Here is a 22,407-nt window from a genome sequence, read left to right as displayed (position 1 = left end):
ATAGGCTCATAGTGTCCCTATGTGCAACAGAATGAAACATTGCCCAGTCTATTATATCAGTGTTTCTCTGGTATTCATAAGGTTTTCACTGGCCAATTCTTTAAGAAGTGGATGGCCTATTCCTTCTGAGTCTGTCTTAGTCTGGAAACTCCACTGAAACATGTCCACCATGGGTGACCCAATGTTATAGCCTCCAACCTCACAAGAAGACTCAAGCCACCATAGTATGACAAACTGATGGACAAGTAGGGACTCTGTCCTATAAGGTTGCTTTAAGTCAAAATTGACTTGACAGCAATGAATTTTTAATGTTTGTTGAGTTCTTACTATAAGTCAGACATTTTGGTAGTTATTGGGGATACAAACATGAAAATTATAATAGAATCAATATATATATTTTTAAAATTCCTTCCTTCTCACTAGAAATAGTATTTTGTATTTTGTTCTTGTTTTAGGTGCCGCTGGGTTTGTTAAGACTCATAGCAACCTTTGTACAACAGAGCACTGTCCTGTCCTGAGCCATCCTCACAGTCCTTGCTATGTTTAGCCCATTGTTGCAGCTATTGTGTCAGACTATCTGATTAAGGGCCTTTCTCTTTCTCACTGGACCTCTACTTTACCATGCATGTTGTCCTTCTCCAGGATCTGGTCCTTCCTGATAATATGTCCAAAGCATGTGAAATGAAGTCTCACCATCCTCACTTCTAAGGAGCATCCTGGCTATACCTCTTCCAAGACAGAGTTGTTTGTTCTTCTGCCAGTTCATGGTATATATGATATTCTTTATCAATGCCATAATTTAAAGGCATCAGTTCTTCCTTGGTCCTCCTTATTAATTGTCCAGCTTTCACATGCATATGAGGTGACTGAAAATATCATAGCTTAGGTCAGGCACAACTTAGTCTTCAAAATGACATCTTTGCTTTCTAGGATATAAATGTTGTTGTTGTTACTTGAGGTTGATTCACCTCGATCATGTAACTCCATGTATAACAGAACAAAACCTTGCCTAGTCCTGAACCATCCTGATGATCATTGGTATGCCCAAGTCCATTGTCACAGACACTGTGTATTTTGAGTGCCTTCCAATTTAGGGATTTTATCTTTCAGCTCTATGTTGGGCAGCATTCTGTTGTGATCTATAAAGTTTTCATTGGCTAATTTTTGGAAGTAGATCACCGGCCTTTCTTCCTAGTTTTTGTTAGTCTGGAAACTGCTGAAACCTGCCCACCATGGATGACCCTGCTGTTATTTGAGATGCCAGCAGCATAGCTTCCAGCATCTTAGCTATACAAGGTACCACAGTACAACAGATTGATAGATGGATAGTGAGGATATAAATATTCACAGTCAGTATTAGTTAAAACTGTAGTCAAACAATAAATTCTAATGGTGATTAATGCTCAAACAATGTTTAAGGTAAAGTATATAATTTATAATTCCATTATGCCAAAAATTTTGACTTGTATTTTCTTTTTTTGCTTTGTATCTTAAAAGTCATGTTGATGTCCCTTTCATCAACATCAATCATTTTAACCATCTATGGTGTATGATTATGTTTCCTTTTGAGAATCTATTAAAAGTGAGACTTCTAACCAGATAAATGCATATACTTGACATGCAAATGATATATGTATTTTATGAGATTTCAGAAACCTACAAAAGATCAGGTAGAAAAACACTACAAAAATTTTTATAGGTAAGAGTGCATACATTTCTGAAGATACAACTTATTCAGGTTCTCTTCAAAGAGTCCTATGAAGTTACAACTTAATTTGGAAATAGAGATGACTTTTCACGGGATTATGTTTTTGCATTAATATTTACTCTCCAATCCAAATTACTGATAAATTTGTATTCTGACACAAATAAATGATTACAGTTTTCCCCTGTGATGGAAAATAATTTATTAGACAAGGATTCTGATAAATTTAGCATGAATTTAGGTCACCGTATTAGGGCTTTCCTAAGCAGGACCATATGTGAAAGTGATCAATGGCAGATGTGTCTGCATATATGCATTAGAGTTTTTTTAAGGCTTGCTGCTGCTATTGCAATGGACAAGCTACAATCCTATGACACCTTTTCAGTGTAATAGAGTCTTATCATCCTTCTGTGCTTCTGGGCCCCAAAGTAGCTTGGAAAAGCCCATGCCTTGAGTTTGTCTTTAGACCATTTCCAGAGATGAACAAGTGATACCATAAATATATCCCAGTCTTGCCATTTGGGTTGAGGAAGTGGCAGTATGTGGTGGCTCCTTCTGGATGTAAATTGATTTTAATGATTTCTTTCTTTCTCCTGGGCAGGATTTATGTGGGCATCATTCATGTGACACCCTGGGAATGGCAGACGTTGGGACCATATGTTCTCCTGAGCGCAGCTGTGCTGTGATTGAAGACGATGGCCTCCATGCAGCTTTCACTGTGGCTCACGAAATTGGTATGCAGTGCCTTTTCTCTTCCCTCGCCAAATCAAACACTTGTAACAGCTGCAGCAGGGACCAAAATACTTGGCAATTAATTCCAAATTTCTCCTGGTTCAGATGTACCATTGGGGATTATGTGTGTTTATATTTGCACTAATAATGGAGAGAGAAGGCAAAGTCAGGCACCCATTCCATTTCCTTCTGACAGTGTCATTTAAAAGTTTAAGAAAATTCACTGCTGCTACTGTTTTTTTTTTTTTTTTTTTACTGTCTGAAAGCATCCCTAAATGATTCTTAGACAAAATTTGTCACAGTTGGCTATAGAAAGCAGAGGCGTTCCATTCAGAAGTTATTTAAGATGCTGTTGACATTCCAGGCTGGTCAGTTTTCACAGAAATTTAGCATGTTTTACTCCACTGTGAATGATAATCATAGGTTCTTGTCAAAGGTCATCAATAGTTTCCTGTAAACATTCCTATCTTGTTCTGAACAACAAAGTAAACAGAACCAAGCCTAACGCTCAACCAGATCTGTATAAAATGTCACCTTCCTCATTTGCTTGCTACAAGAAACATCTAAATCTTACAACTGTAAATTTAGGACTGAGTTAATATGTGAAAAATATCTCCAAAATTGGGAATCCATGTTTCCTAATCATTGACCTAAGCTGCTAGGTATAGTGTTTGACAAGTCCAGCTTAGTATTTAAATGTTAGAATTAGACATATCTGGGCTCAATCATGCTCACATACTCTCCTACCTGTGTCACATTGGTCTAATTATTTATTTAAACTCTCTAAACTTCACATTTCATGTTTAAAATATAAGAATAATAGTGTCTATTTCATGGAGTTATTGTAGGGATTATATTAAGTAGTGTATAGACACTTTCACTTTTTTTTATTAAATAGTTCATTTACATTTTTAGTATATGTATCCTCTTTTAGCTCAATCCTTTTTGGGGCAAAGTATGGGTTTGATAAATTTTGTAATTTTTTGTTATATTTGTATTAAACAGGTTTGTAGTTTTTTTTTTTTTTTTTCTTCTAGCTAAAACCATAATTTTTAATGCAAATTAAAACCTCTTTTTGACATTCCTAGTAGGCAGAGAACGTTTTCACAAGGTGTTGATTTCTAACTGCTATGTTTTCTTTGGGGAGTTAAAATAACTGCTAATCAAAGGTGTAATAGTATAAGTCACTCTATTGCAGCAGGAAAATAGGAATCAGTAGTAAAATTTCCATTCTTAAGTCATACTCATGACTTTAATTTTCCAAACAGACATTCTTCTTACCACCTAAGCAAAATAAACACAAACATAAAACCTTGACATAAAATACTGTCCACCAACATCACCAATAATAATAATTCAATTCAACATTCTATGAATTTGGGTCTTTGGCCTCAGGAGCCAGACATCTGAAATGGAGTTCCCACATCAACCTCTAGGTTCTCTGCTTTATTTGAAGTAAGTTAACGATTTAGGCACTTGCCTCTCGGATTCTTCTCTACAAGATGGACAAAACATGAAACATGGCTCCTAAGCATTGCATTAGAAAATGTAGTGTGTTTGAAAATGTTTTTAAAACTCCAAAATGCTATGAACAGATATTATAGTTTGCTATTTGAGGGGGTTGTGTTCTCAATTGTCTCTCACTAGTACCTATTTAACTGTTAGAAGTCCATCTAATACAGACCCTTAACTAGGTCAACCAGTTACCATCAATTTCATTTTGATTCATGGCAACCTCTTTTATTTCAGAATAACTGTCCCCACAGGCTTTCCAGTGGCTGATCATTCAGAAGTAGATCACCAGGCTTTTCTTCTGAGGTACCTCTGGGCAGATTTGAAATGCCAATCTTTCAGTTAGTAACCAAGCAATTAACCGTTTGCACCAGCCAGGGACTGCTGAGATAGAGCCTTAATCAATGCGTATGAAATGAATAAATAGGTGAGTAAGAGAAGAACTAAACACAAGAACAGCCTAAGGCACCAATCTGATTCTGCAGTAAAAGCTAAGAGAAATTAGTCCGAGCACTAGAGAGATTTATAATTAAACAGAGGAGATTTTAAAAGTCAGCAGTAATTAAGCACCATTACTTAGAGGGAATGAAGTCCATTAGAGAGGTCCTAAATCCCTGGGAAGGCAGAGGCAGGCATGGCTCAGGCTGGTAGGAGGATGGTGGGAAATAAGGCACAGAGTGGAATTTTGGCATCGTATATCACAAGATAATGAACCATAAATTCCAATTTTCAAAGGAAGAGATTACAGATTCCCTGAAGGTAGGACTATTTCTTCTCTTTCTCCTATTTTTACACATTGACAGTATCAAGGAGGTTTCCCTGTAAGACAGCCCCTGAAGTCATAACTGCAGCTTCTTAAGGGGCTACATTGACACTGAAGCCAACTCAGCTTTAGTTAAACGAATGAACAAGCACCTCTTTATTCAGCCTTCCTGTACTGCTAAACTAAGAGTCTTGAGCTCCTGAGTTAGTCAGGTACAACAGACTGAGAGGTAGAAAGACAGGAAGCCAATTGCTGAGAATGGGGGGAAAATAAATAAATAGATAAATATGTATACACACACACACATATATATATGTATACATACATATATGTATGTATGGATATATATGTGTATATATGTCTATGGGTATGTATATATGTCTATGTGGGTGCATGTGTATATACATATATATATGTCTGTCACCACCTGTCTGTCACTTTGTCATACTATGATGGCTCACATGTTTTGCATGTTGCTATGATACTGGAAACTGTAACAGCAGTATTTCAAATACTAACAGAGTCATCCATGGTGGACAAGTTTCGACAGAGCTTCCAGAATTAGACAGACTAGGAAGGAAAGAAAACCTTGGCAGTCAGCTTCAGAAAATTAGCCAGCAAAAACCTCATGTATCATAACAGAAAATTTTCCTATATAGTGCTGGAAGATGAGTCCCCTGGGTTGGAAGGCAAACATAACAAAAGATGGTTCAGCACTGGGCAACTTTTCATTCTGTTTTGCATGGGATCATCATGAGTCAAAGATGACTCAATGGTAACGGTAAATATGTGTATGTCTAGGTCTGTGTGTATGTAAATATATGTATACACACACACACACACATATGGAATTCTATGGGTGAAGCGCATTGTTAAGCACTGGTCTACTAGCCAAAAGGCTGGTGTCTCAAACCCCCGCAGAGGCACCTCTGACGACAGTGCTGGCTATCTACTTTCTAAAGATTGCAACCTTGAAAACCCTGTGGAGAAGTCTACTCAGCACAGGTGAGGTTCCTATGGGTCAGAGCTGACATCATAATTCAAATCCAGTTCTTCTTCAGTCTTCCTATTCATTGTCCACTTTTCTCATGCATATGGGGGCAATTGAAAATACCATCGATTTGGTCAGCTGCACTTTAGTCTTCAAAGTCCTTGCTTTTTAAGACTTTGAAAAAGGTTTTTTGCAGCAGATTTGCCCAGTGCAGTATGTCATTGGATTTCTTGTGTGTTGATTATGGATCCAAGTAAAATGGAATCCTTGACAACTTCAGTCATTTTTCCATTTATCATTATGTTACTTACTGGTCCAGTGTTGAGTATTTTGTTTTCTTATGTTAAGATGTAATCCATACTGAAAGGTATAATCTTTGATCTTCCTCACTAAGTGCTTCAAGTCTTCTCCATTTTCAGCAAGCATGGTTGTGTCATCTGCAAATCACAGGTTGTTAATGAGTCTTCCGCCAATCCTGATGCCATGTTCTTCGTCTTACACTCCAGCTTCTTGGATTATTTCCTCAGCGTAGTGTAGTGCCTAAAGGATTTGACTGCTAACCAGAAGCCTGGCAGTTCAAACCCACCAGCCATTCCTCAGAAAGAAGATTAGGCAATCTACTTCCGTAGAGATACTGCCTCGGAAACCAAAGGAGAGGTTCCTATGAGTCAGAAATGATCAACGGCAGTGAATTTGGTCTGTTTTTGGTTGCAGATTGAATAAGTATGGTGAAAGGGTACAACTCTTGATTTTTATGTGTTCCATTTCATTTTTGACAACTTCCTATTTTCCTTGATTTATACTTCTTACATTCCATATTCCTATTACTAATAAATGTTTGCAGCTGTTTCTTCTGATTTTAAGTCACACCACATCAGCAAAGGAAGGTCCTGAAAGCTTTACTCCATCCACATCAAGATAGACTTACTTTAAAGAGGCAGCTTTTCCTCAATTTCATTTTGAGTGGCTTCTGACCTGAGGGGCTCATCATCTGGCAGTGTATCAGAGAGTGTTCCACTGCTATCCATAAAGTTTTCACTAACTTTTTTTTTTTTTTTCCCCAGAAGTAGGTCACCAGGTCCTTCTTCTTACTCTTAGTCTGGAAGTTCTGCTGAAATCTGTCCACCATCATTAACTCTGCTGGTATTTAAAATATCAGTGGCATAGTTTTCAGCATCATAGCAACATGCAAGCCACTTCAGCATGACAAATTGGCAGACAATGTATATGAAAGGAAAAAATATTAAGAATTTTTCTTAATGATAGAAAATGAAAAGACATATTTATGCAAGAAAACAATGTAGGATACACAAAATCAAGCGTGAATCTTTAATATGTGACTACAACCTTTTTGTTCCTTTTAATTTCATGGGTCATCTCTGTTTAATCCTATGGAATTCTCTAGAATTCATTCCCCATGCAAACATTGCTTGCTTTAATTTACCAATTTATATTATACATGGCTTAGTCTGAGAGATATAAGATCTGTAAGTTGGGAATATGGATTTAATTTCCCTTTCATAAAAGGATCTGAATTTCATTTGCTTTGTTCATTTTCTAATTGCTTTATCTTTTTTTAATTTTTCTTTTTGCTTAAGAATTATAAACATGTTATAAAGTATAAGCCTTACAAAATTTAGAGAACATACCCTTATGAAATATTTCCCAATCAGCTGTCTGTTATTAGGGTCGAGCCACTTCAGCCAATATAATTTTGTGTATCTAGTTCACTGATCTATTTCCAGAGCTTTAGTTTTGGATAGTTGCATGACACCATCAGCCTGAGCTAACCATGCTCTGTATTCTAATTTTACTCCATTCTTCTCATGTTAATTTCCCCTCTTGATTTTCATTAGATATTTGCTACTTTCCAGATTTAGAGGTGATGTATGCAGGCTACACATGGTGATGAAAATGAGTTTTGTAACCTCATTTTTGCCAGAGAGCTTTGAATCTGCTTGTGCTTCATTCTAAAATGTGCAATTTGCTTCATGCAAGCAGGCATTGTAAAGATGTTACTGAACTCAAAACATAAGCTTTCCAGAAAATTTCCAGGCTGTTCCCATAGTGTTTCTACTTTGTTTCTTCTACAAGCAGAAAAAACTACACATTTGGTCAAGAACACTTTCTTGAATTGACTTTAAAGTTCTCATGGGAGTGACTAACCACTTTCTCTTTCTGTAACCAAGCAGTTGCCTTCCCCACAATTCTGATTCTGGGAGGGTAACTTCAAGGGTGTCAGAGTAAAGCACTGATCCTTAGGGTTTTCAAAGGCTGATGTTTCAGAAGTAGATTGCCAGTCCTTTCTTCTGAGATGCTAGAAGTATCAAACTGCCAATCATTCAGTTAGCAACCTAACGTAATACCCTTCGTACTACCCAGGGACTCTTTTTCTTTACATAAAAAAACAAACTCACTGTTGTCAAGTCGTTTCTGGCTCATAGGAAACCCTCCTTGGGTTTCCGAGGCGGTATCTCTATGAAAGTAGATTGCCCAATCTTCATTCTGAGGAGTGGCTGGTGGGTTTGACCAGATGCCTTTACATAGTGGTTTAAAATATAAATTAAGGTAAATTATATTCATGAACTAATTAAATCAAATATTCTTTTTCTTTTACCATCCTCACCTCCAGCCCAGCCTACACTGAGAATTAACACATAAGGAAAGAGCCAAATATGAACTCCCTAACTTGGACTTTTCCTATCTATGTAGTTAAAATTACCTAAAGTCAGACTGACATGGGTTAAATAGAAAATCCTGAAAACTTACTCTTTTTTTTTTTTTTTTTTAAGTACTATAAAATGCCTGAAACACTTTTTTCCTGCTAAGTCTTCTTAAGTAAAAGATTCTGAAGGTATATACTTAACTGATGGCAATACAGACTTCTGGAAAATAAAGCTCAAACTAATATGTACTCTGCAGTTGACAATAAGGAATTACTTTCCTCTTTGTCATGTCATGTGCTTGTAAGCATTGACTAAATGATTAGGACAGTTAAGAAAGTTGCTACAAACTCTTAAGAGCACTACCCTGGTCCCAGTGCCTTCAGTGAGGGTGAGAACCTGGTTACAGCCATTTTACGGTCCAAATGTGAAGTGCAGAAAGTGTTCAACTTAATGTAAGTTAAAGTTTTGAGTTCATATTTTTAACTTGTCAAAATTTTTATTGACTTTTAATAATGAAAACTTCACCTTCTGTGAACATGGTCCTTAAAATAATTTTATTGATGTTGAGCCAGCTACTAGTATGCTAGTGGTTGTTGTTGTTGGGTGCCATTGAGTTGCCTCCAACTCACAGTGACCCTATGTACTAACAGAATGAAACACTGCCCAGTCTTGTGCCATACTCACAATCCTTGCTATACCTGAGCCCATCGTTGTAGCCATGATGTCAATCCATCTCGTTGAAGGCCTTCACCTTTTTCACTAGGGGTGACAATCTGATTTTATTTAGACTAATTAAATCCATAATTTGTAACATATAGTAGTTAATTATAAAATTTGCTAAGTGAATTTCTGCATTATGGTAGGCTCTAAAATGCTTCCTCAGCTAAAGTCAGATTAAAAAAAAAAAAAAAAATCAAAGCCAAATATTCAGGCAGAGACTTAGGAAGTGGGTGAGACACAACAGTATTGCTGCCTGTGTTTTGCTGTGGTTAGAGAGTGTTCTCTGGTTGTGCTGATCTGTGTGTGACTGGGCTCCCATGGATGATCAGATTAAACAAAGCCATGTTTTGAAAAGCTGCAGAGGCCCTGGAAACACCATAGACCAAAGCCAATTGCACAGAATCAGATGTCAGGTCTAGCTGTGAGATGTGAAGTGAGAAGGAAGCTAGGATTAAACTTGATATTTACTTCCCAAACCATTGCTTTAATCAACACAACCTGGGCATTTTTCTCTATCCAGTTTGGAGCAGTGCCGTATTATGTCTTTCTTGGCTCCCAGTTAAAAGGTGGCAATAGGTTATTACTATGTGGTCAGCATCATTGAGAGATTTAGTTTTTATCATCATCTTGTTTAAAAAATAAAATGCCAATTTGTATTTCTCAGAGGAGGCATATAGATTGTCACCCACAGATTGAATGGAGATCCAGCAAGTTGAAGTTGGCATAAGAAGTAAATATACCACACACTTACTATGTGATTTTTCTTTTCCTCTTATGATTAAAATACTTCTTCTCCCCCTCCCAAATCAAGAGTTCTTAGTACCTAATGATTTATGCAAAACCACTAAAGACTAATACTTCTAAGTTAAAGTACAACAAACCCAGGATCTCAGTAAGGAAAATAAGGTTTGCCAACAATTACTGAGCACTTAATATATGTCAAGCTCATATTCTAAACACTTTATATCTTTTATCTCATTTAATTCTCACAAAATGCCATCAGATAGTATTATTAATAGTTCACCCCAGAGAAGAGAGAGTTCTTGGGTAGTCCAAACTGTTAATGTGGCCAACTGCTAATCAACAGATTGGAGGTTTGAGTCCATGGAGAGGCACCTTGCAAGAAAGTCCTGGTGATCTACTTCCAACTATCAGCTATTGAAAACTCTATGGAACACAGTTCTACTCTGATGTACATAGGGTTGCCGTGAGTCTGAGTCAACTTGATAGTAAATGATTTTTCCATAAAGGAGGAATCAGGCCCATAAAAAAGATGAGAAATCTGTTTAGGGCAACAAGTTGTACTGCTAGGGTGAGGTTCAAGATCCCAGAGTCCCAGATTTTGATTATTATTATATGATGGTTTAATAGAAAGTGTTCATTTTGAGGAATATAACCCTGAACTTGATTCAAAAGGCCATAGCACAACTAGTTACAAGGTGAAAAAAAATATATTTGTCATCGCAAATTGCATCATTGATACCACATTTACTGTTTATGTTTAGTATTCTGAAGTGGGAGCTTAAGAGTTTTATCACATCTACACAAAGGTTTGTGTTTGAATAGACATGTATGACCCAACTGTTGAAGCTGATGCTTCCCTACTTGGAGGATTCTAGCTTCTAATCCCATGTGAGCTTTTGACTCACTTTTCAACCCCTGGCAAGACCTTCCTGCACCTCAGTAATCCAGCTGGGAAATTAGGTATAATAAAAACATGACTTCATTGAGAACAGATGCTTCATCAGAACAGAGCTGTCCCAAGTAAACACATTACAGAGCTTCTTATGACTTTCTTTTTAGGATCTGGTGTTATGTTCCTTCATCCATTGGTCAGTTTGGGGTCAGGAGACAAGATCATGAAATTCTGTTTAATTTGCAGGCCAAAGTTTAGAAAAACAACCAATTTCCTTCCTGAGGTTAATGTTATAAGTCATCCCTATACTCCATTGCCATTGGGTCCATTCTGACTCATAGTGACCCTACTTGACCATTAATGCCTCTGTTGAATAAGAACCCAGACTCACACTTTCCTTTGAAGGAATGTGTCTGCACCCAGGTGTATATGATCATAGATTTTTCTCAAACTAGATTCACTTGTGAATTTAAGGAGGCTAGATGCTCTTTAAATCTGCAATGTGATTGCAAAGGTGAAATTCATTTAATAAAATGTCACCCATATACCAAATAAAAACATTATCAGACCACTATTTGGTTTGCTATTTCTGAGCTACCAATGAAATTTATAGTTCTGATTTTATACACTTTAACTAATTAACTATTAGTTATTTCTATCAAGTCATTTCCAACTCATAGCAACCCTATGGGTACAGTAGCACAGAGGTTAAACGTGTTTGGCTGCTAACTAAAAGATCATGATTTGAACCCACCAGTTGCTCCATGAGAGAAAGATGTGGTAGTCTGCTTCTGTAAAGATTAAAGCCTTATAAGTCTTCCAGGGCAGTTCTGCTCTGCCCTGTTGGCTCTCTATGGATTGCTGTAAGTTACAGAATTTGTTTTGACGTAATTTACTGTTAAATTTCTTTCCTTAGCATAGTTCCGATACACTTTTTCCTGATGTGACTTGATGTGGGTACTTATTAGAAGACTGACCCTACTTAATATTTATGAAGAATAGATCAGTATTTGCTGCTAAGGCACTTACGAACCTACATCTTGACTTTTGCTAATGATTTCCAACAGCAAAATGCATCACTTGCATTATTCTGTATATTTCACTGTGGCTTATGCTTTTCCTATTTTTATCTTACTCAGTATATAAATACAGTTTCATTTACAAGTGCATGCACTACACAAGTGTCTTTGGTCCTTAGTTGCCTTAAGATTTTAGGGGAGAAGTTTTCAGTAAAAATAACTAAGATTTTGTTAAGAAGGAGAGTACTGTAAACAACATTGCTCAATATAATTAAACAAACTGGGTATCAATGCTTGTTATATCTGCTGAACATGAAAAATTAAAAACTAGTTGTCATCAGATTGATTCCAACTCAGTGACCCCATATGTATCGAAGTAGAACTGTGCTCCGTAGATTTTTCTGTGTCTGATTTTTCAGAAGTAGGTCACCAGGCCTTTTTTCTAAGTTGCCTCTAGGTGGACTCAAACCTCTAACCTTTCCATTAGCAGCCAAGCTTGTTAACCATTGGCACCATCCTGGGACTCCCTACTGACTATAAATGGTTCTAAATACAACTACTATTACTTCTCTAAAGCAAGACTTACAGGACATTACCTTTAAACTCTGATGGGTAATTGCAACCCCTAAATCCACTTTGACCTAGTGTCTCTCTTTAGAACTGTGTATCCTGTTTTACTGAGAGAGTTTGGATAAGTGTCCCCAAGTCTCTTTTACCCTTTAAAATTGCTTTGACTCATCTTCATCTTTCTTTTCTATTCTTCAACTTGAGAAAGAAACATTTCTCTGCCTTTATAAGGGCAACGATTGTCTTTCTATCTGGGTTTCTGGATTCCTCTCCTCTGTGTCCTCCCAGAATTTACCCATTAACGAACTCTACTGCTTTAAAACTTCATCATTTGACAAAAACAGCAACAACCAAAAAAACAGGAGTTGCAAGCATTTTCTAGTACATTTCTTTATATTCTTCATTTGCTATTTAATCTCAGAGGCAGGAATATCTAAATCATAGGTACTCCTACTCCTCACAGAGTCTGCCTGTCAGAGAAGTGCTTCATTCTCAATCCACACTTGCCATTTTAAGTGTTCCCAAGTGGATTTATTAACAAACTCTCACTGGAAAAGGCAGATATGTGAAACCTAAAGGCTATCCTAGGCCATCAGTGACATCAGGATAAATACTGATCCCCCTTCATAACACCTACACACAATACACAATAAGTAATGAGTGTATATTTTTAATTTTGGATTTTTCTCTATTAAAAAAGCATTTAGTAGTACAATGTTATCTCTTTCTCTAATGTGAGAGTCCCTTTAGAATGTTGTTGGTATTAGGTGCTGTCAGGTCAATTTTTGATTCATAATGACCCCATGATACAGAATAAGATTGCCCCTAGGCTTTTCTAGACTGTTTTCTTTACAGGAATGAGCCCTGGTAATGCAGTGGTTAAAGTACTTGGCTGCTAACTGAAAGGTCAGTGGTTCAAGCCACCAACCTCTCCACAGAAGAAAGATGAGACAATCTGCTTTTCTAAAGATTTATAGCCTTGGAAACTTTATGCAACATTCTACTCTGGCCTAAAGGCTCACTATTAATTGGAATTGACTCAACTGGGCAACGAGCTTTGATTTAATTTTACGGGAGCAGATTTTTCTGTCCTTCCCCAATGCAGGTTCAACCTTTTAGTTAGCAGCCGAGCCCTTAACTGTCCTGCCGCCAGGGCTACTTCCCTTTAGAATAACATATGCTTTTATATGTACTTTATAATTTCCAGTCTCAAGGATATTGGCAAATTTCAGACTACTGATGTTAGATGTCTTACCATAATTCATTGGAGCTCACATTTGAAAATACCTCTTCTTTTGTTGTTTACAGCCATTAGTATGTGTGCCATGTCTCTCCTGAAGAGTGTCCAAACATTCCTCACACCAATCTTCCATTTCAATTCCCTTTCCAGCTTCTAAAGAGAAGTCACATGGACTCCTCACTGTGCCCTGGCTCCAGCTACTGTGGCATCGACTGCCTGTTTCTTTGGGTGCTTAAAGGTTCTTCATCTTACTCAAGACTCTGATTGCCCTTGAAAATGAGCAGGCAGACTTTCTTCATGGAAGAAATAACTTTCATTTGCTCTCAAGAGAGCCATTTTTTCTCAACTGACACTCAAACAGTCTGTTCTAACTGACTTTTGCAGTGCCTACAAATGTCATGTCTCTTTTTGGATCTTGCAGAATTGCAAGTAGGATTTGTTCATGCTCAGAATGGCAATCTTTTGGGTGTGATTTAAGTTATCTTTTTTTATAATTGTATAAAATATACATATATATAGTAAAATATACATTGATCCCACAGCTTCCACATGTACCATTCAGTGACACTGATTACATCCTTCAAGTTAGCAATCGTTTTCATTCTCCTTTTCTGAATTTGTCCTCCCCCATTAACATGAACACTCTGCTCCCAAAGTTTTGTATCTAACCTTTCAAGTTGCTATTGTCAATTTGATTCCATATAAGTAGTTTTTCAAAAGAGCACAATACTCGAAAGTTTCTTAGATAAATCTTCAGCAGCAATTAACTTACATCAATAGGTTAGTAAATTTGGGGAGCATCAAATCCATAATATGTTGCCAGATAACATGCCAAAAATATTCATAAAATTATGCCAAAATATTTTAACTTAAATTACTTTGCTTATGCAGTTGAAATCATTAAAATAATATGCTTTACCACAGTGTATGGGAAAAAAAAAAAAGGAAGTACTCTCCTGGGTCTCCTAAAGTGAATTTGGTGCTTGCCACGTGGCCTGTATTTTAAATCAGGACTCTAAAATCTACCTCCCAGTGAAGTGAAAAATCCCTTGTCATGGTAATAAAAATGCATATGGAAAGTGCTATTTATTTGTATAAATTTGGAGGAAAAAACTATTATTCCATGAAGTAAACATGAACATCTTATGAAATAAAATGCAAATATTGAATGTTATTTTTTAAATATATGTCTTGAATTCAAAGAAGTATCATGTGCAGAGGTCACTTTGAACCAGTTTCCCTCTCTCTCTTCTGTGCTAGGGGAAAAAACTCTACTGTGAAATTCCCATATGAATCCCACAGTGTTAGCTGATAAAATTTTCACTTTGGGAAAGTTCAAATGCAGAGTGTAGTTTCAACATTTGTTTGCTGCATTAAGTTACTTAAAGCAATTTTGAATAGGACATCAATGAAAGATTCTGTTTTTCTATGAGCTGTTGGTTCCCTGGAAAATTTAACATACCACTCCAAAATTAGACGTACTTCTGCCAGTGTTTCTTTGCATGTTATTTGGGATGTATTTCCTAGCTATGGAGTCCCTGAGCAATGGTTAATTGCTCAGCTGCTAACTGAAAGGTTAGAAGTTTTGAGTCCACCCATATGTGCTTGGAAGACAGGCCTGGCAACCTACTTCTGAAAAATCAGTCATTGAAAACTATATAGAGCACAGTTCTGCCCTGACACACATGGATCACCATGAGCCAGAACAATTGGTTTCTTTGGTTTTATAGGCTCTGATGCACATTCTAAGCAACCAGTTAAAATGTGAGAGGTGGTGGGAAAGTTTCCCAAAGAAACTAGCTAGCCTAGTAAATAATATTCAAGTAAAAAATCTATGTAAATAGCTTAACAATGTGGAGCCTCAGGAGATCACTCTAGCCACTTTATTTCAGCCACAGCAGCCAGCTGCTCAGTGGACAATTTTGCTATGAGGCATTAGTGATTTAACAAGCTGACCAAAAGCAGTTGGAATGTGGCCTGAAAGAGTTCTTCTCGGTCAAGTTTTACTTGTGTGCTCTGGACTCTGCAAAATATCTAATGTTCCAACTTTGGCATTCAGGAACCTAGCAGAATGCAGTAGTCATTTTACTATAGTATTTTCTACATTCTTTTTAGTGGTTTGTGTGCAATTCTCTAAACCTTTGGGGAAAAAATAAACACTGTTACTGTTGTTGTTAGCTGCCTTGGTGTTGGCCTCTGACTCATGGCAATCCCATGCACAATAAGATTGGACAGTTGTGATCTAGCTCTTCATTGTGATCTATTTCTTTAATAAGGGCTTTCTTCATTGGCTGAAGAAATAAATTTTTGCATTACTTTTACAAAGAGGTAGATCTGTCTTAGTCTGGAAGCTCTGCTGAAACCTGTTCAGCATCATAGCAACACACAGATGTGTGGTAGATATGTGGCAACTGTCCTTGAGGTGTATTGGTTGAAAATTGAACCTGGGTCTTCCCTCACAAAAGGAAAGATGTCTTCAACTGAGCCACCACTGCCCTCATGCAAAATGATACTACTAAGGTAATTTGTTGTCTACCTTTTAGAGTTTCTACCAACCCCTGTCTAGAATTTTTTTCACCAGCATTTTTTTTTTTTACTTACTTGGAAGTGCATTTTATCCTTAAACTATCTGAGAATTAGTTTCATGTAATAAAAACTGATTCAGTGAGATCATAAGAGTGTGATTATATGCTCTGTGAAATAATATCTAGCTTGGTAAAATGGAAATGGCATTGATTTGGGATTCCAGAGAACCAGGTTTGATACCAAAGAATCAATACCACTTGCCTGAGTCATTTGGACAATGACATACATTCCCACTGTGTTTTTAATTTGAGCTCTAACATCTTGTGATGCGTAGCTTTGTATTTTAGAAAATTTTAAATGTAGATATATTTTCAAAATATGCCATTTATTTATAAGACTAGTAAACATTCACAGCTCACTAAATAACTCAAAGAAATAAAAGGGTGAAGCAACGTTCCTAATTTCACTTCTTTCTTTTCTGCCCCTAGTCATCTCTTCTGTAGCTGTCTATTTACTTGACTAAGAAAGTAGAAACCATTATCCTTCAAATAGGGGACATTGGTAGAATTCTCACCTTCCATGTGGAAGATCAGGGTTGGATTCCTGGTCACCATACTTCATGTACAGCCACTACCTGTCTGTCAGTGGAGACTTAGGTGTTACTGCAATTCCAGTTAGGTTTCGATGGACCATCCAGAGTAAGATAGACTAGGAAGAATGGCCTGGTTATCTCCTTCCAAAGATCAGCCAATGAAAACCTATGAATTGCAATAGTCATATCTGCAATTGATCATGGGGATGGCACAGGGCTGGGTTATGTTTTGTTCAGTGGTTCATGAAGTCACCATTAGCTGGGGCTGACTTGACAGCAGTTTACAGCAACAACAGCCATTCAAAATCATGTACTTAAGAGTTTGCAAACTTCAGGAAATTTTATTTGAGTAAATACAGAGGTTTTAAGGAGTCCTGGTGATAGAACAGTTAATCCCTCAGCTGCTAAACTAAAAGTTGGTGGTTTGAATCTACATAACAGCTCTGCAATCTGCTGGGGATTTGCTTTCATAAGGATACAGCCAATAATACTCCATGGGAAATTCTACTCAGTCACAGGGGGTCACTATGAGTCAAAATCAACTCATGGCACCTAACAACAACAATATAGAGGTTTCAGCAGTGGACGGCAAGGGATGCTCTCCTCTCATGGGATGTAGTGTTGATCAGAGAAGGCCAAAAACTAGACAATCCAAATAATATGCAGTGAGGGCAGTGACATAATCCCACAGTTGCCTCACAAATTCTAGATTCTAAATAAGGACTTGTTTCTGTATATAACAATGACCATATGTGATCCAGATGAATTATGGGAAGATTCACTCCTTAGTTTAATTTTACAGTTTTCATCTATATGTTTCCCAAAAACAACTGTTTTACTAACTACATGCAGCTTTAATTTTGTTAGACTGCAGTTTCTGGGTAAGAAGTCACTTAAAATGAACAGATCTACACTTGGGGAAAAAGTGAAGTGTTAGCATAATTATCATGGAAAAGTAAAAATGCAAAATCATCCATTATTTTTGCATCCTATATTCTGTTCTCAGGACATCTACTTGGCCTCTCCCATGATGATTCCAAATTCTGTGAAGAGAACTTTGGTTCTACAGAAGATAAGCGCTTAATGTCTTCCATCTTAACCAGCATTGATGCATCCAAACCCTGGTCCAAATGTACGTCGGCCACTATCACAGAGTTCCTGGATGATGGCCATGGTATGTATCATTAAGGACAACGTAAGCTCACAGCAAAAGTTGGGGTTATTACAAGTTTTGTTTCATAGTGACCCATTCTTGGGTTTCTGAGGTGGTATCTCTATAGAAGTAGATTGCCCACTCTGCCTTATAAGGAGTGGCTGGTGGGTTTGAACCACCAGCCTTCTGGTTACCAGTCAAATGCGTTAGGCTTGTTTCATTAAACCCTCATAATATTCCATTTACCCTCTAAGATATTGGTTGTTTATATAATGCCAGAAAATGGGGTAAGAGGACTATGTCTAATGGTATGTAATGCCAACATCTTTGGTGGCATTATAAGGATGGTATTTTTGCTTTTGAATTGAAAAGTTCAAAAGACAAACAGTGTGGGAGACCACACAGAATGCTTAGCCAGTGCTCTGGAAGCCTGGCTTTTATTCCCTCACTTACCACCAGCTTCCTGTGAGAACTTTGGCAGATATCTTTGTTTCCCTGCTATTAATATGACTTTCAGAATTATTTGCTACATGCCTAGTAGAGGGGCGTGGTAAAGATGTAGGTGACAATTCTGTCAGGTTCTCTTTATGGCAGCCTAAAGCCAAGAAGGAAGCCCTATCTAGATTTGCATTGACAAGGAGAATTTGGTTTTATCCTAACAGCAGATTCCTCTGAAAGTTGAGTGGAAACTGCAGAAAGAGAAAAGCCATCTGAATGATGGGAAAACACTTACTTCAAAACTTCAAAAGAAAATCTGTGCCTTTGTCCTTTAGGTACCATGCAAGAGTCTAGAAGACTTTTTAAATAAATTCTATACATCTAGAATTAGTGCTATAAATTATATTAAATACCAAGACAGTCACAGTTTTTAGAAATTATTCATTCTGACTGGAAAATAATCTTTGAAACAAGCTGATGAAAATTCTTAGCATGCTTTATTACTTTAAAATAACAGAAACACAGGAAGATAGATGGCTTAGCATTAGAAGAAATCTTCAGAGACCAAATAGTTCCATCTTCTCATCTACAGAAATGAACATATTGTCATTTCCTGTAGTTTCTCTTTTTTTTAATACTTGCCTCTTCTGAAACTAGTGGTTAAATTGCAAATGACAGAACTTTGTGATCATATTTGCACTCATGTCTCGTAAGGTAGGATTTAAAGTTGGATGAAAAGAATTTATGATTTGTGATGTCTGTTGTTTCTCACTTCCACCAAAATTGGGACATGGTACTTGCATAATTTCTTAGTGGGTTGGCAGTCTTGAGCTTTGGTCACATAAATATTAAAACAAGTAATAAATTCATTTCTGGCAAACAAAAATCAGCTGCTCAATTCTTTAGTATCACATAGCCAAAATCAGTTTGTTAACTCATTTTTGCCACTTCACTGATGAGCTGTTAATGCTTTACCTACTTGTTACATTTCTTTTTTTCCTTGCTACAATTTAAGTTTCCTACTCCTGAAGGCACTCCAGGTCTCTGTTGATTAAAACTTTCTCTCAGTACCAAATAAATACTGTTTTTCGGTTGAAAGCATACTCCAATATCTCAAACACTTACAAACAATACTAAGAATCAATGTATTTGACTTTTCCATAAGACTAATAATAATGTAATAATTTTTCACTGAGTTCATTAAAATGCTGATTAAATGTTGATAATGCCTTAAAATGAATGCTTACCTAATTATCTGTCTATATGGATCAATTCCATACCTAATTTTAAATTGTGTTTGGGGTAGAATTTTAGCCTCCAATCTTAATATTAATTTTTGCTGTTTTTTCAGCTTTTCTGAAAGTTAAATAAGATTAATATTTTATTTCAAAATCACATGTTACACATTCCAAGAGGTTGAGCTAAACTTTGAATCACTAAATGAATGGGATTTAGTTGCTAAGGCAGCAAATACTTATGGCTAAAATGGGACCATATATTTTTTTTTCCTGTACAAATATTAGGTCAGCTAATTACAATGCTATGCAGAATTTTGTTCCTTAATACCATAATTTTGGAATGATTCATTTATTTCATGTTTGTGGAATTTATGATCTTATTTTCTGTGCAGTAAATATGTTTTCTGCATTGTCTTTACTTTTTTCAAACAATAATCTCTATATTAAGAGTCCACACTGATTTATTTTAATTTTACAACAAATATTCATATTTTATGCATGTCTTCTGTCTCTGTTCAAAAGACTCATGGTAGAGAGTAAGCAAGACACAGTTTTAGTAGAAATAAATATTATTCATTTGCACTGATAATATCTCATCTGAATTTTCCATGTGCATGTTAAATATAGAAATTCAATTGCCAAAATTCTCTAGACAGAAAATTCATATAGTTTATTTCTCTGTTAATTTAAATTGACAAATCTAAACTTTCTCATTTTTCAATATGTTACGTAGGCAGTCCTTTTAAAAAAAAAATGTTTTTTAAGATTTTTGAGATTTTTTTAAATCTCAGTAGTCTACAAACAAAAAGCAATTTCACAATAACAAAAATCAAAGGTGGAATAGTGCAATGGTGAAACTCAATTATGTCTCATTTCAAATAGCATATATGGAATTGGGACAGTGATACTCTCTGAATTGTGATTGTTGTTGTTGTTGTTATGTGCTGTTGAGTCAGCCCTGACTCATAGCAACCCCTCCTTGGTTTTCTGAGGTAGCATCTCTATGGAGCCCAATCTTCCTTCTGAGGAGTGGATGGTGGGTTTGAACTGCCAGCCTTCTGGTTGACAACCAAGTGCTTTAGGCACTAAGCTACCAGAGCTCTTTGAATTAAGATTATTTACATTTTAATTTGAAGCCCTTAGGGCAATCTACTTCTGGAAACCCAAGGAGGGGTCGTTGTTATGAGTCCCATCAGACTTGATGGCAGTGCACTGCGTAGATAACATTTAAATGGTGAACAAAAACTTAACTTAGATCAGTTTAAAGTGAAAGTGTGGCCATAGGAACTAATAAATTCAATTTTGAGGCAGTTGAGGTTCTGACATTTCAACTTCAGACCGAGCTCAAGCTGAGAAGGAAAATCAAACAAACATACAAATAAACACAACTTTGTGAGAAGATCAAACTGACATTATGAAGCTATCTCATAAAACCCTTTCACTTTATTCATATAGAGTGACACAGGATTCTTTTCAGGGCCCATTTATTTATATGCATATTCATTATCCAAATAGAATTTTTCTTGTCCTAGGACACTGACAATTTGAAATAATCAAATAGTCATGGAGAAGGATGCTTCAGATGGGTAAACAGAAAAAGAAGTGATATCATTTAGCATTGAGGGAGAAGCCAGGATTTGTAAAAAAGTACTCCTAAAAGAAAAAAACACAGTTGTCTGCTACCATTTACCAGGGGGTCAAAAACCCTATCACAACTTTATGGACCCTAACTCACTGACATCAAGTCATTTCTGACTCATAGCAACCCCACTGGGTTTCCAATGCTGTACATCTTTCTGGAAGTGGATTGCATCACCTTCCTCCTGAGGAGCAGGTAGTGGTGAGTTTGAACCACTGACCTTCTGGTTAGCAGCCAAAACATGTTACCCACTATGCCACCAGAGCTCCCTATGGTCCCTAAATGTACCTCTAAATTGTAGCATGATATAGTTAGTAATCTATACTCAGAAAAATGACTTTTGGCCATTTGTTGTTGTTAGGTGCTGTTGAGTTGGCTCCGACTCATAGCAATGCTATGTACAACAGAACAAAACACTGCCCAGTCCTGTGCCAGCCTCACAATCCTTGCTGTGCCTTAGCCTATCATTGCAGCCACTGTGTCAATCCATCTTATTGAGGGCCTTCCCATTCCTCGCTGATCCTCCACTTTACCAAGCATGATATCCTTCTCCCGGGAATGGTCCCTTCTGACAACATGACCAAAATAGCCAAGGTTAAATTGTGACACTAATATAAAAGTAGCAAAGGAAATGGTGATTTCAAGTTGATATTCTCACAAAGTATGTGCAATTTTTAGATGGTTCCTAAAACAGTACATTATCTGGAAAATCTATTTATGTGTAGTATCTCATCCCTCTCCCTCCTACCCTCAGTGATGCTGGAGAAATGAGGTCTTAAGGTAAAATTAATTTCAAATCATTTTATTTATTTTTTGAATTATTAGCCATAAGTAGCTGGACATTTGAGGATTCAGCTACTGCCAAATTTAGATTCATTAATACTGAATGTTTCCTGATTTAGTTTCAGCAAGAAATGTATAGCAATTAGGTTATGGTTGAAAAGTCAGTGTGCACATTTCAAATTCATGGTGCTTGTACATTTGTGGTTCAGAAAAGGAGAAGCTACATCTCATGGGACCCTCCACCTGGCCAAGATACTTGTAGACATTCTGCAGTGCATTCTGCAGTGTTTGTACAAGTCAGCTGTAGGAAGCTGACTAGGAGTATGAAGCTGGAAAATAAAGGTAAGCACTGGCAGGGAAATTGTGCAGTGAAAGCCGATTATCAAATTTCTTTTCTCAAATGCTTGATAACCTTGAAGTCGAAAGTGATAGCTGTACTGGCTGTATCATTAAGCCCACAATGTCAAGTGATGAGAAAGGCCACCAT

General features: G+C 36.8%; 1 protein-coding gene across 1 annotated transcript in view; it reads left to right on the top strand.

Annotated features, from left to right (window-relative positions):
- Positions 1-22,407, top strand: part of ADAMTS5 (ADAM metallopeptidase with thrombospondin type 1 motif 5) — a 63,187-nt gene that overhangs the window by 13,386 nt on the left and 27,394 nt on the right. Inside the window, exons 2-3 of the mRNA XM_007943504.2 lie at positions 2,307-2,439; positions 17,676-17,843. Of these exons, the coding sequence (XP_007941695.1) occupies positions 2,307-2,439; positions 17,676-17,843 (301 nt within the window). The remainder of the gene's footprint in view (positions 1-2,306; positions 2,440-17,675; positions 17,844-22,407) is intronic.

The sequence above is a fragment of the Orycteropus afer genome, unplaced genomic scaffold, assembly GCF_000298275.1.
Source record: "Orycteropus afer afer isolate SDZICR_OR568_19922 unplaced genomic scaffold, OryAfe1.0 scaffold00108, whole genome shotgun sequence".
Taxonomy (NCBI): domain Eukaryota; kingdom Metazoa; phylum Chordata; class Mammalia; order Tubulidentata; family Orycteropodidae; genus Orycteropus; species Orycteropus afer.
Note: the sequence above shows the minus strand (reverse complement) of the source record. Positions and strands in the feature narration are given on the sequence as shown.